The sequence below is a fragment of the Capra hircus genome, chromosome 10, assembly GCF_001704415.2.
Source record: "Capra hircus breed San Clemente chromosome 10, ASM170441v1, whole genome shotgun sequence".
NCBI classification, from domain to species: domain Eukaryota; kingdom Metazoa; phylum Chordata; class Mammalia; order Artiodactyla; family Bovidae; genus Capra; species Capra hircus.
In genome coordinates, this window is record NC_030817.1 from 50,848,274 (window position 1) to 50,863,228 (window position 14,955).

A 14,955-nucleotide genomic window follows, 5' to 3' on the forward strand; every position below is an offset into this window, starting at 1 on the left:
ATTTCTCTAGGCCAGATTTGTCCCTGAGTAGGCAGTTGTGACCTGTTTTAAATACACCAAATTCTGTCTTGTGTCTGGACTATTCTGTACTTTCTGTGACTTCATGCACAGGAAGTGTTCTTGCTATTCCCTCTGCCTGGAATATCTTCTAGAAAAACTCAAATGTTATTCCTTCTGAAACTTCATAGGCAAAATTGATTTTTCCTCTGTACTTAACAAGATATTTAACCTACTTCTATAATAGCACCTATTAAATGAGATTATTGGTACATGAATTTTTCTCCACTCCCACTTAAGGTAAGGGCATTGTTGTGTTTTAGTTGTCCTTGTAATGTGTGCTTTGTTTATAGACATGTGTTTTCAACATAGTGTTTGTTTAATGAATGGATGGGAGTAAGAGAATTCACTGATGTGAGTACACTCTGTGCTGCTATTTGCAACTCTGTTTCTCTTTGGGCACCAGCAACTTGGGACACTTACATTTCTCTCCCATTTCCAGACATCTTGAATCCCCCAAAGGGGCTCTGGGCATTTAAGGCATTGTAACAATTGATCCTAAAAGAATAAAACATGTACTGTTAGTGTGAATTCTGTTTACACAGAAATAATCCCACTGGCATGATATTTCTTTTGCAAGTTCTATTTTTAAATTCCTTTTCCCACATGAGAATTCTATAATTTAAGATTCTGTGGTTTTTTTTTTAATTGTTATTGGACGATAATTGCTTTACACTGTTGTATTCATTTCTGCTGTACAGCAAAGTGAATCAGCTATATGTATACATATATTCCTCTCTCTCGAGTCTCCCTCCCACACTTTAGATTTCCTGATTTAGCCAATAGGAAGTGTCCCTTCTCATGGTGAAGTCTTTAGTCGGTCTCCCCCATCTTACCAGAGCTTATGTGCTTATTTCACACAGGCTCTGAAGAATTACAAGGCCCTGCACCCCCCAACCCCTGCCCCACAGAATGTGTTATGGCCAGAATGAGACTGACCCTGATCTTACCAAACAGTCCCGGCTTGCATTGCAGAAGACACTGTGAGAGCCTTGTTGATGTCGTTAGTAAAGACAGCTGCTACAAGCCCGAAGTCTGAGTTGTTGGCTCTTTCAATAACTTCATCCATAGTCTTAAACCTCAAAATTTCCTGAACAGGGCCAAAGATCTGCAACAAAACAGATGGATCCAACATGGATGCTTTGCCATCCTTTCACCTGTTCTCCAAATTTCAGGCAAGTGTATTCTGCCTTCATCATTTAAATGATGTTTAAGTTTAGCAGAACATAACTGTAAAATATCCCAAACTTTCCCAGAGTAAGATTACATAAGTCTACCTTTAGAGGGTAACACCTCCACTCCCCGGCCCTGCCTGGCATCCCTTCATTTCATTGTATGTTCTACAGCTGTGTTCTCCACAAGCTCCCAGGCACTGCTCCAGAACTGAGAGCTACTGCTCTGGGTTGCTGGCTGATCTACAACTGGTCCTCTCCTGCAGAAGCGTGATGATGCTTGGGTGCTTTCTCTTTCCTGGTTAACAGCCTAATGAACCACACTGGGGGACCTTAACTGTTATCAATGTATTACTGAGACTAGTGATTGATTTTTATGATGATTCTGTTGACCGACAGCACCTACAATCATAAAGTGCCGTCACCTGGCCTCCATCTAGCTGGCTTGCCTTTTTGTCTAGCTTTTTTCTTGAAAGTGGGATGTCCATAGCCATGTTTATTGCTATTGCATAATGTATATAAAGTACAAAGAACTAAACCTCTAATAGTGTCCACTAGAAATGCCCTGGAAACAACCCTGGGGAAGAAGTGGCTGCTGTTGAGGTCTAAGAGCTACCTCCTCCTTGGCGATCCGCATGTCGTCAGTGACATTGGAAAACACTGTGGGCTCAATGAAGAATCCCTTTCGACCCAGCCCCTTGCCTCCGCACTCGAGCTTGGCGCCCTCAGCCACACCGCTCTGGATGAGCTCTAGGATCTTGTTGTACTGTTTCTTGTCAATCTGTGGAAGAAAGCACGTAATGACTCCAAGTGAAATCCTCTCTGAAAATGGACTAAAATACACTCAAGAATCTCTCATTTGTGATTTTTTTTTGAAGTTTGATTCTACGTAATCAAATCACATGGAACTGCTGTTAATTAACCATTTTTTGATCTACAAAAAGTGAAATTTTGTATGGTTCAACCTAAGACATCAAGAATTCGAATAAATGCACTGATCTGCTGTTACTGACAAATCGTAACTACCAGTTCAAGATTTAAGCAATGTTTCTCAATGACGGAGCTATTGGTTGATTGACTACTGACTTTTTACAGAAGTAAAAATTAGCCTTATAGACAAATGAATAGTGTAGTGACTTGTACTGATACTAAACAGATGAAAACAACAGAGGAGCTAACACGCAGCCCCTGTACATGGCGCTACATGTCAAATCCTATTGGGGTAGTATTTTTATGGAACTGCAGTTACACCATCAGAGGAAAGGATTAAGTTTAAAGAGGGAGAGCTAGCATCCTAGTCCATAAAATAAGGTCATTCTTGCCTCCTCCATGAGGCCCCAAGTTATAGAGTTATTGCTCAATTGCTTTTGTAAATAAAATAAAAACCTACACTCACCTGGGTTTGAACTGCTGTTAAAACTTTAGTCTTCTCTCAAATGGCCCCCAAACTAAGGAGATGTTGTTTCTTATCAGGAAAACCCGTGCTCTCCTGATCCAGATGAGATTTGGTCTACATATTCCTTTAAATACTCTCAATTCAAAACTAAAATTCATCTGGGAAAACACTTAGATGAGTGGGAAGGACCTGCAGAGCTCAGGAGTGCAGTCTGCATGGGGTCTGTGGGCCTCCTCCTTCACCACAGTGCATGAGGCATTCAGGGTAAGAGAGAACCACACAACAGAGGAAAAAGCAGACAGCTCTTGCTCCCTACACATTTACAAGCTGCATGTGGTTTCCCCAGAGTGGGTCAGGTTGGTGGAAAAGAAACCTTGGCAGCCGGTAAAAGGATAAATTGTTTCCAGGAAGGAGAGATACCTGCCCTCCCTGACTGTGGCACCTGTGGGGATGTCTTGAATCCAACAGTTAAGAACTGGGTTCTAGTTAAGATCCATCTTGCCATGCCTTTTTTAGAGCCAAGAGATTCCAACTTACCCCCAAAGTTGATGATACCCTTAAGGGAGTCCTAATCCCTTAGTTTTTCAGAGATAAAGTTTAGAAACGAAAAGAGAAGTGTAAGACACAAGCAAGTAATGCCTTGGTGGCTATATCTTCAGCCATGAAGACAACTGAGGAGGAGGAGTAAGGAGGCTGGTGCCTCGTTGGGCTCCATCACAGCGTCCTACTTCTGTGCTCACCAGGGATTAAGGACATGTCTATGATTTCTCTACCTGGGGTCCCTGCTCGGTGGTGGGGTCAAAGGGACTCCCCACTATGCGCCTCTTGGCCCGCTCCACACTTCTTCTCACAAATTCTTCATAGATGGACTCCTCCACAAAGATTCGAGACCCTGCCGTGCAGCACTGGCCTTGGTTGAAGAACACACCCTGGTGAGCCTGCTCCACAGCATAGTCCACTACAAGAGGAAACAGCCATGTTCTCAACACCAATCTATGGGACTGCCTCCCTCCCCTCCCCAAAGAACCAGGCATAATGTCATGCTCACTGCAGAGCAGAACCATGAGCAGCCCAGTGAAAAGCACTGGACTGAGAACACAGCTTTTTCCTACTTCTAACCAGACCCTGACACTACTGGCTATGTTAAGCTTGGCAATCTACTCTTGGAATCCCTTTCTTATTCTATAGAAAAGAGGAATCAGACCACATTATCTATAAAAGGAGTCTCAAACCCCAATAATCCAAGGGGCTGGGCAGATCATGCAGCGGTAGTAGAGCAGTGTGACGGAGACTCAGAAGCCCTATGCACAGACATAGCCCAGGGTTGGCAGGTTCCAAGCTTAAAAAAAAAACAGAAATCAATATTTTGTGTAACATTTAGAAGTAAATGTTAAGAAGCTAAGGGGCTTCTTAGGTGGTGCTAGTATTAGAAAACCCACCTGCATCCAAGCAGGAGATGCAGGAAACATGGGTTCACTCCCTGGGTCAGGAAGATCCTCTGGAGGAGGGCATGGCAACCCACTCCAGTATTCTTGCCTGGAGAATCCCATGGACAGAGGAGCCTTGTGGGCTATGGTCCATAGAGTTGCAAAGAGTCAGACATGACTGAAGCGACTTAGCGCACACAGCACAAACACAGCCATACCCTGCATTTGGCCTACAGACTGCCAGTTTGCAATCCCTAATCTATGAGACCTTGCAGTTATGCTTTTAATTAGTGTTTTGGTGAATTAAACTCTAACAGCAATGATCGTCTTTGAAGACACTAAATTTCCTCTATATTTACATATATAATAGCATGGAATTATATAATAGCATGTGGTAACTCATTTTCATCTCTTGTATCTTATATTTGAAAATAGTATTAATAAAGCTGGTGTCTGTGTCCTTAGTCATATCTGACTCTCTGCAACTCTATGGACTATAGCCTGCTAGGCGTCTCTGTCCTCGGGATTTCCCAGGCAAGAATACTGGAGTGGGTTGCCATGCCCTCCTCCAGGGATCTTCCCAACCCAGGGATTGAACCTGCATCTCCTGCGGCTCCTCCATTGCAGACAGACTCTTTACCACTGAGTCACGAGGGAAGCCGGTGTCTGCTAGTTGCTAAATGACTGACTCAATGAATCGATCAATGTACTATCAGTGGAGTGCCTACATTTTAATAGGAATTTAGTTATAGAATTCTGATCTCTTTGACAACTAGTATAAAGCTGAATTCTTTGCAAATTCCAAGCTAGGGCTGAAATTCAGGCAATCTGTTTTCTGACATCTCTAATAGTGAAATTGAGGGAGCAGGGCTGCATGTCAGGATGTGGAGAAGAAAACGGATGCTTGAAAGAAGTTTTGTAATTTCATTCCCTGGGAAGTTTTCCCAAACAGAAGGACCACTCCCATGCAGAGTGGACTAGAGAGCAGCCTATCAGGAGACATGGGGTTTCCTAGATTGTAGCTCCAAGCCTCTGTATAGTCTGACTGCCAAGGTATGATCATCTCCAATTTAGGTCTATTTATACAGAACTGTGGAGAAGGGACTGGTAACCCACTCCAGTATTCCTGCCCGGAGAATCCCATGGACAGAGGAGCCTGGTGGGCTACAGTCCATGGGGTCCCAAAGAGTCAGACATGACCAAGGGACTAACACAACACACAACACACATACAGAACTGACCACAGTGTGTCATCAACCTTACTGAAAGCCACGGGGGCAACAGAAAGGGGAGTGGGCAGCTAAACAGAGAAGAGGGTGTGGGTTTGGGACAACGCTGGCAGGGCTGGTGAACTAAAAAATTTTAATGATCTACAAAGCTACCAGGCATACATGAGACGTTTCAGATTTCTTGAATCTAGGCGGAGGCTACATTTCCAGTGTTGAGAGGCTTAAACCACACTGTTCTTTCCACTGTGCAGCACTGGCCAAGCCTTCACCTCTTCTATTATATTCTACAACACTGCAGAATCAAAATGGCTTATGATGTCTAGAAAACAAGCTCTATCTGGTTATAAGTGGTCTTTCCCAAAAGTGGAGAGAGGTTTTTCTCCTTAGAATGAAGGGTCTAGACTTTTCTCCTTGAATGCCACTTAGCTTCAAAGACCTTTCTCTGCATGTTCTGTCTAAAGTGGAGATAACAAAAGTGACCACCACGTGGCAGTGTGCCAGGACAAGGCAGCACATATGTGGTGGACTTACAGTCAGCATCTGCAAAAATAATGTTGGGACTTTTTCCTCCAAGTTCCAGGGTTACTCGCTTCAGATTGCTTCTTCCAGCTGCTTCTTGGATAAGCTTTCCAACCTGAAAGAAGGGCAATGGAGACAGGTTTTGCACATCTTGCAGTTGAGACCATAAAGTGGCCAGAGGCAGCTGTATGCAACAGTGGGACAGGGTAGCAGTGGACCCTGCAGGGCAAAGCACCCGCTGGATACACAAGATCGGCTCCTGTGGTCACCTTGTGTGGACAAGTTATGTAGTCTGGGATTCAGTTTCATGTCTGTACTGAAGGGAGCTGGAAGACAGCTTTAGTTTCATGATGGAAGGAGCAAGGAAAAGGGGGTTAAACCTGATTCTTAATCACTGAATGATTTTTCTAAAGATAACTGGCAAGCAAAATGTAACCAGAGATTTTCCATCACTACACTGTGGCTTTTAGCTTTGGACTCTGGCCTCTAGAAAAAAGCCAACTGGCTCCACTTGAAAGACTTTTATGAGCATAAAACAAACTCTTCATGTGTCTCCAAAAATGCCAGGTATGACTTTAATCACATGGTCCAAATATATATATATATGTAAATACATATATATATATATATATATATATATATATATATATATATATATATATATAGATGTGATACCTCTGCTTCTGCCTAGGGCTATAGTAAAAGGATTCCAGAAAGCTGAGGACCTGTCTTTATTTGTGCAATGCCCATTAATCTAGAATCCAAGCAAGCGAGAGGTGAGTTTGAAGAAAGCACTTCCCATTGTGTAGACTCACACTGTTAACATTGAAAGTATCAAGATAGAAGCATGGATGCAGCACCTAAAGCCCCCATTCAAGAAGGAATGCCTTGCCTCAGTGACTAGGAATGCTGTCAGCGCATTCTGAAAAAAGCTTCCTCACCCAAAGGGACACCCTCCCCTGGGGTCCCACATCCACTGCCTGTCAGTGGCAGTGGCGCCACCACTAGACAGCTCTGCTTCACCACACCCGCGTGCTTGGCGGAGGCCATCAGGCCTACGCTGCAGCTCCACTTCCCCTGCCTCCACTGCCCTTCGGCTGGGATTCCCAGTAACATGTGACCTGCATGGCAAACCCCACCTCAGCAGCCCCTTCCAGGGCACCTGGTCTGCGACAGGTGCTGCTCTACTGGAGGACAGAGGTCACTCCGTGGAAAGCACTGAGCCACCATATAGTTCTTATAGGCCGTGTGCCCTTGTTGAGATGAAAACAGTTACTCATGACCTGGAATCCTACTGAAAATAACCCATTTTAGAGAGATGTTATGGGGAGGGAGGTGGGAGGGGGGTTCATGTTTGGGAACGCATGTAAGAATTAAAGATTTTAAAATTTAAAAAAATAAAAAATAAAACAAAACAAAAAAATAAAATAAAATAAAAGTCTAGGGGAAGAGAAATACTAAATATATGTTGGACTCCTCTAGTCTCTGACTGAGATCCTGACTGATAACTCCTCAAACAGTGGGGAGCAGTTAAAAGGCCCTGGAGCCTGGATTTTATTTTTAACTGATTATAACACTTAACAACTGTTTGAGCTTGGGATTTAAAAAAATCTTTTCTGAGCCTCCATTCCCTCCCCCATAAACGGAGCCATTCCCTCCTCCGTAAACACTACCTGAATCAGAACTTCACAGCAAATAGAAGGGGAAAAAAATGGAAACAGTGACAGATTTTATTTTCTTGGGCTCCAAAATCACTACAGATGGTAACTGCAGCCATGAATTTAAAACACACTTGCTCCTTGGAAGAAAAGCTATGACAAACCTAGAAAGCATATTAAATAGAGCAGAGACATCACCACTTTGCCAACAAAGGTCTGTATAGTCAAGCTACGGTTTTTCTAGTAGTCATGTATGAATGTGAGAGCTAGACCATGAAGAAGGCTGAACACTGAAGAACTGATGCTCTCAAATTGTGGTGCTGGAAAAGACTCTTGACAGTCCCTTGGACAGCAAGGAACTCAAACCAGTAAAACCGAAGGAAATCAACCCTGAATATCATTGGAAGGGCTGATGCTGAAGCTGAAGATCCAATACTTTGGCCACCTGATGTGAAGAGCTGACTCACTGTAAAAAACCTTGATGCTGGGCAAGACTGAAGGCAGGAGGCGAAGGGGACAACAGAGGATGAGATGGTGGATGGCATCACCGACTCAATGGACATGAGTTTGAGCAAACTATGTGAGATAGTGAAAGACAGGGAAGCCTGGGTGTGGGCACAAAGAGCTGGACATGACTTAGCAACTGAATAACAACAACATCCAAACCTACTTGTCTTGAGGATGCAGTGATCTAAGATCGATGGCCCTCAGAACCCAGGCTGGCACACATTAAGTGCCCATATGAGTTACTCACATCCAGGTGGGAGAGGCCAGCCCCCACCTCGCCCCAGAGGAGAAACGGACAGTCCGTAAGGGGTGGGACCTTCCAAAGCCGGTCTCCTCTCAGGGTTCCCAACTATGTACACATATCAATTACCTTGGGGAAACACCGAGGAAACTCTCCGTCATGCCACCAATCTCCAATACTGCTCATCAGCTGGATTAAATGCTTTTTATGTTTTTATTGTTACTCTACCTCCTGGCAAGAAAAATTTAGAAAATATACTTCCATTCTGAGGAAATCTAACCTTGGTTTTAAAAGAGGTAAAATTAAGAGTCTCTCAGATGCAGAACACTATTGCTCATCGAAGGTGTAAGAAACACTAACATCTGATCCTAAGGATCAATGCGCAGACTAGTCCATGGCCAGACTGCCTTTACCCACTTGCCCTGTGCCTCTCTCTTCTACTTCCCAGGAATGTGGGCTAACAAAGCCCTCATTCTCAAGCAAATGTGCTCTTTCTCTTGCATGAGGGAAGTATGGATACACAAAAGAAAGGAGAAATTGGGCCTCTATGCAGGTCAGAGAACAGCAGGTGGGTGAGATCAGGACTGAAGCCTGAGAGCCCAGTAGAGGCAAACCCACACGAGGGCGATCGGGCTTGGCTCTCTCTGCCCCGAGGAATCCATATTAACTGATGGGGATTCACTTCAAAGTCCAGGAAGATAAAGAGAGAAGCGCTTTCTCAGAGAAGATAATCACTATCACTAGAAGTCAAAAACATTATTATTAATTATATTAAAAAACTAGCATTTACTAAGTGGGTTTATATGAGACATTTGCATGTATTCATTCATTTAGGCCTCTCAAAACCCCTAAAGGTAGGTATTATCTCATTTTAAAGAACAGTAAACTCAAGTTAGAAATCAATGGCTGTTACCAGGTTACCTGGATGGTTACTGCAGAGCCTGCTGGGCTCTGTGCAGGCTGACTTCAGGGTCCAAGTGTGGACCACTTCCTCTCCTTCCCTTAACCTCCTCCCAGCACTGTCTTCCTTTACATATTTGCTGAGCATCTAACACATGGCACATACCACCAAAACCTTGTCCTTGAACTTAGAAGAGAGGAAGAATACAACTTTTTACAGACACAAATAATGATCACAGTTCATCAGCTACAAAACTTATATTCTGCCTTCAGACGGACTTTTGAAAACCAAGCCAAAGGAAGCAGAAACCACAGCTTTTACACACAGGAAGACGCTGAATAAATGTTTGGTATTGGTGAAGAGAGTGCCGGCCTGCTGGCATGACATTTCTGTTAGCTCTGTTCCCTGACATTCGTCAAAGTGCTCCATGGCTTGGTATGTGTTGCACTAAGAATGCTGTCCAATGATTAGTATTTTCATGGCTACAGTAACTATACAAAAATCTTGCTCAGTCAATGGTCATCAGAGAAGAATACCTAAGAAAAATTTTTCCTGTGTCAATGCTTTGCCAACCTGTCCTTGGAAACCAAATTTGTACTAAACACTGCAAGGCAAATCTCAGATGAATAACACTTTTTCTTTTCATCTTTGGAAGAAGGTCATATTGCAGCCCAGCCTAAAGAAAGAACTGGATGTGTTACCTACGCTACAGGAGAAGCACAGCCATCTAGAGTGGCCTCGTGACAGAATACTCTGAAAAATGCCAGTTTCTCATCAATCCCCTTCATTCAACATGTACTCCCGGTTCTCCTTCTATGTGTCGAGCACAATGCTAGGTACTGCTCCTTATCCACAAGGGACTCACAGCCAAGAGGATTCCCATGTAAACTAACAAGTGCTCAATAAGTACAAAAAAATCTGGGCCTGACTTAATATTAGAGCTGAACAGTGGAATTATGGTTGTGTAGCATTTTGTTATAATCCAGGGTCAGGCTCCTTTGAACCTCGCCCAGAGAAGTGGGCTAGGATGAAACCATCATTAATTACAGGATTGGGTATCATAAGCCTTCCCATTTTACTCTCAGTTTCCAGGTCAGACTGTCTCTGGAGAATACATTACTACTCAGGAATTCTGCCCACAAATGGAATGAAATTAAGTGACCCTGAAGGTAGGCACTTCTCACTACACTCAGCGGGAAAGAGACAACAGGAAGAATAGATGTGACTCCAAAGCAGGGAATTCTTAGCAGGAAAGAGTAATGTTTAAAAATGAAGAGTTCACGTGAGAACTGACTCTTACAAAAAAATATGATACGTCCTGTGCAAAGCAACCTAAAATATTACTTGTCCGAATCCCATACAAAGGTTTCCGAAGTTAAAATCTCTGGAGTAGGAAAGTCCAGGAAGAAGTGAAGTATAGACATCAAATGAAGTACAGACCTGGGATTAAGTAGCTCATGTTAGAAAAGTTCCGTGGGGATATTTATGTGCCACGCCAGTCATGTTTATACACAAACAGAAGGGAGGAACATATGATGAGCTAAATGAGGCTGCCAGGATGGACAGGCCTTCTGAGTAGTTCAAGTCGAGGCAATGGGGTGGACTTCGTAAACCTAAACCCTATTCTGATAAATAGCCAATCTGTGAGATAAAACAGAGAAACAGTTTGAGAAACTAAATCTTGTATGTGAATACGGATTACATAGAATAAAGGCACAGAGACCAGATTTTGACCAAATTTATCATTATCTTTTTTTTTTTCAAATAAGATTTTCCAATATACTTACTATATACCCTGTCCTATTTTCTGACAACCTAGCTAATTATAACCATGACCAGGCTAACAGACTACAATTTGGCCCACAGGAGTGAGAAGACCTATTTACTACAAGCTCTGGCTTGGTTTCTAACTAACCTTTGATTTGGGAAAGTCACTTCACCTCCTTGGGCCTCAGCTTCTTCATCTAATGAATAAAGGCACCTGCCAAGCAGTTAACCTGGCCCTTAGTGCCCCAGTACTGGGCCTCCCCAATGGCTCAGCAGTAAAGAATCTGCCAGCAATGCAGGAGACCCAGGTTCGATCCCTGGGTTGGGAATATCACCTGCAGGATGGCATGGCAACCTGGGAAAATCCCATGGACAGAGGAGCCTGGTGGGTTATAGTCCATGGGGTCCCAAAGAGTTGGACACGACTGAACAATTGAACACATACGCATACACAGACCCAGTAAGTTGGAAGAGTTAAAAAAGACTCAGGGCCCCTGTTCATTCTGAGGGTCTTGTCTACAGTTCTCCTGGATTGTTCTTGTCTTTGAGCAGAACTCAACTTTCATAGAGGCATCACAGCTGCATTGAATGGGAAATTAGCCTGATCTTTTTCAGTTTCCCACAAAGAGTTTATTATGAAAGAGTAAGTGATCTTGTTTCTATCATGTGGCGTCTTAACTTGGCGCTCCCTGCAGAGTCTCTCAGCTGTATCTGTGTCCCCTGAACAGGCAAGGGCGGGGACCTGGGGCTCGCCCACACATAATGGAACTGGGCTAACTCTCAGCAGGAATGTTGGCACAAGTCAACTCTGACTCCCATCCTCATTTCGAACAGTCTTCAAGATTGATATCAGGAGTATCCTTGGAAGAGCCACAGTGCACCAGAACCATGCTCACGGCAATGCAGTAGGGCAGGAAATACAATTTGGAGCTTTGCATGGAAAATAATTTGTTATACAGGACAAAAAAGACCATGAAAGGCTTCCTGTGCCCTCTTTATTTAAGGTTGTTGCTTCCTGAACAGATCTAAAGTCTGGTAAAATTTTCCTTTTTATTCATTAGTTAATCATCCATATTTCTAGGATGAGTTTCTTTTCAGAGATACTTCTTTTTCTTGATTAGTTAAGTATACATGATGGAGTGGATTCCTTTTAGAGATATGCCACCTTTTCTAAGAAATGGAAAAATCTCTACTAGAGACATCAATAAACAGGTTGAAGATGAATGATTTTTACAATATATTTCATTTATTAAACCCCAAACAAACTGACTCTCTGGTTCTTCCACCTCTCCTTTCTTGATGTTCAGTGTGCTCTAGGTTCTGTCAGGATAGAAACAGAAATGCCCCAAATATGTGTGTACTGTAGTGTTAGTTGCTAAGTTGTGTCTGACTCTTTTGCGACCCCATGGACTGTAACCCACGAGGCTCCTCTGTCCATGGGATTCTCCAGGCAGGAATACTGGGGTGGGTTGCCATGCCCTCCTCTAAGGGATCTTTCCAACCCAGGGACTGAACCCATGTGTCTTATGTCTCCTGCACTTGCAGGTGGGTTCTTTACCACTAGCGCCACCAATATGTGTCATTGGACATCTCTTGTCTCTTGGAAATATCCAGAAATAACAATTGATTTGCAGACCAAATCAATCTGTTTGGATCTGCATCAGAAAGTAACAGGACCAACGCATTACAGAAGCTCCTTTAATTTAAGAAATAAAAGCAATTTCAAAACTTTGTGAAATTCAGACTGTAAAGACCAGTGCAGCCACTGCTCGTGCCCCCAGCCCCTCTCCTCCACCACCATTCTCACCACACACTTATCACTCCAGCACATGGACCACTTGCCCTTCCTGGGATGTGGCTGTGTGCCTCTATCAGCTCCCTTCTGTGTGAAATGCCTTTCCTCTCCTCGCTTACTCATTTTTCCAGCCCTATCTTTGCTACCTCCTCTGAGAAGCCAGCTTTCTGGATCTGCCCTCACTACAGGGTTTGGTTTTCCCACTTTTCTGATCCCACATAACTCTCATACTCTTCTTGTTTAACTGTTGCCTTCCCTACCAGACTGACAGTAAGCAGAGGGACTCCTGTGCGTGTGCACATGCACGCACGCGTGAACACAAACAGACATTTTCAACAACATCTGACGAGTCAACGGGCCAGACATTACAGCTGCTCTTCAAGTCTCTGGAAATTGGAGAATATGAAGTCTTTAAGGAAACGGAAGTGAGAGATTGGCAGACAGGATGCCCGTGTGCAAGGCCCTGCTTTGCCACCACTGCTAGCACCGTCCTTATCTTTGGCTGAAACCTCCACATCTTCAATGAAGGGAATGGCTTCGTGGTTCTAACGCTGAATGCACATCTATTTTCCTGCAGCTCTTAAAAACTTTTTCTTTGTCTGGGCTCTGCCTCCAGAGATTCTGATCATGGTGTCTGCAGTGCAGCCTACAGGCATGGGCATTTTTAATGTGCTGCTAGGGTTTAAAACCATGGGATTAAAGAATCTTTAAGGGCACCTCTCTCATACTGTCTCTAATCTTCCCCTGTTGGTTCTATTTTTCAGTTGTTGAACATTCTCATTTATTGAGCACCTATTCTGAACAGCTTGTTCTTATAAACATTATTTAACCCTCATGGTGATCCTGTGAGGCAAGAATTATTACCTTATTTTAGGTTTGAAAGAAAAAAACATGACTCAGGTCAAGCAATCCTGAGTTGCTGACAGGCACCCACCGAGCGGCAGGCCCAGTGTGGCTGCTCTTCTCCACATGCTCTCCTGGGATTAGACACTGCTGCTCTGAGCAGAACCCTGATGACTAAACACACTCTCCACAACTAACAGGTATTCCAGAGTGACTGCCTTGAACATTCAGCCTCCTTCTGTTACATAAGACTCTCCTTTTGTATTTCAAATAAATTTTTAAAATTAAGACTTTGATTTTGGGGAGGTCTCCTTTGATAGGAAGAAGCCTAGAATCCTCAAGTCAAAGGTACCACATGTCCCACGAACCAGGTGATCTAAAGGGATGGGCTTCCTAGGATCGGTTCATCCTCAGCCTGAGCTCTTGCAGTAAGAGACCTACTGCAGAATGAATCACGGCATCGCAGGGTGGCAGGCAGAGGCTATAGCAGACTCTTTTTCTTCAGTAATCAAATTTTTCTTCAAGTGTTAAACAAGAAAGGTAATAACTTAAAATTTGTACATCCAAAGGTTTTGACATAACAAACTGGTATTTTTGATTCAAATGCTGGATAGTTTACTAATGGACTTATACAACCTTAGAAAGACCCTTATAAGCTGTTTTTAAAAAATAACTAAAACTCTGGCAGGCCACTTCCTCCCACCTACAAAGAGGGGTGAGGTTACCCAGAGGGGAGAGCTGACCCGATTCATTACTCAAGCAGCAGAGAGGGTGTCCGTACCATGTACGATGACATTCATCTCACTTAGGAAATGAAAGGAGAACCCCGGCTGCGTAAATTGGAATCAGTGATAATACAGCTGTTAGCTACAAACATTTGTTTGGCACGAATCAATCTGGACTCTCCTGTAGTTTGCTTTGATGGTCTCTCTGTTATCTTGTTGACTAATGATGAAATCATGGTTTGTTAACCTAACTGAATAAAGAAAACATCATACTAAGCAAAATGCAAACTGTTTTCCTATACTTCACTGAGGTTGTTTATTGCCTCTGTGTTTATAAGAACCCTTTCATAGTCACATATTAAATATTTACATTCATTGCTTAAGTATTTAGCTGCATAAGGAGAAATTAATCCTATCTTTGAGTAACTTGTTTTCTTTTTAAAGGCTTTTTTCTAAAGTAAAATGGAAAGCAGCCACCTCAAATAAGCTTCTTATTGCTGGCTGTTCCAGACGTTTTGTGATACTAGGATAATCGTTAGTGGAGCCACATTCAAATCCATGTTTAAGTGACATGTGCCCTCTGGAAGAATCTATACAATTTCACAAGCAGCCTACAAAATTAAGAGAGGATAGGTAAATAAAGAAGTAAAAAACTACAAGCTGTAAGGGGTCTGGGATTACTTGATTATTAGACTTGCCTGTGAAAGTTCTCCACTTG

At 43.2% G+C, this 14,955-nt stretch overlaps 1 protein-coding gene across 1 annotated transcript in view; it reads right to left on the reverse strand.

Moving 5' to 3' along the window:
* The window catches only part of ALDH1A2 (aldehyde dehydrogenase 1 family member A2), a 117,640-nt gene that overhangs the window by 8,665 nt on the left and 94,020 nt on the right, over positions 1-14,955 (reverse strand). The window contains exons 8-12 of the mRNA XM_018054270.1: positions 5,813-5,915; positions 3,399-3,583; positions 1,846-2,010; positions 1,008-1,165; positions 481-555 (exon numbers count right to left, since the gene is read on the reverse strand). Of these exons, the coding sequence (XP_017909759.1) occupies positions 481-555; positions 1,008-1,165; positions 1,846-2,010; positions 3,399-3,583; positions 5,813-5,915 (686 nt within the window). The remainder of the gene's footprint in view (positions 1-480; positions 556-1,007; positions 1,166-1,845; positions 2,011-3,398; positions 3,584-5,812; positions 5,916-14,955) is intronic.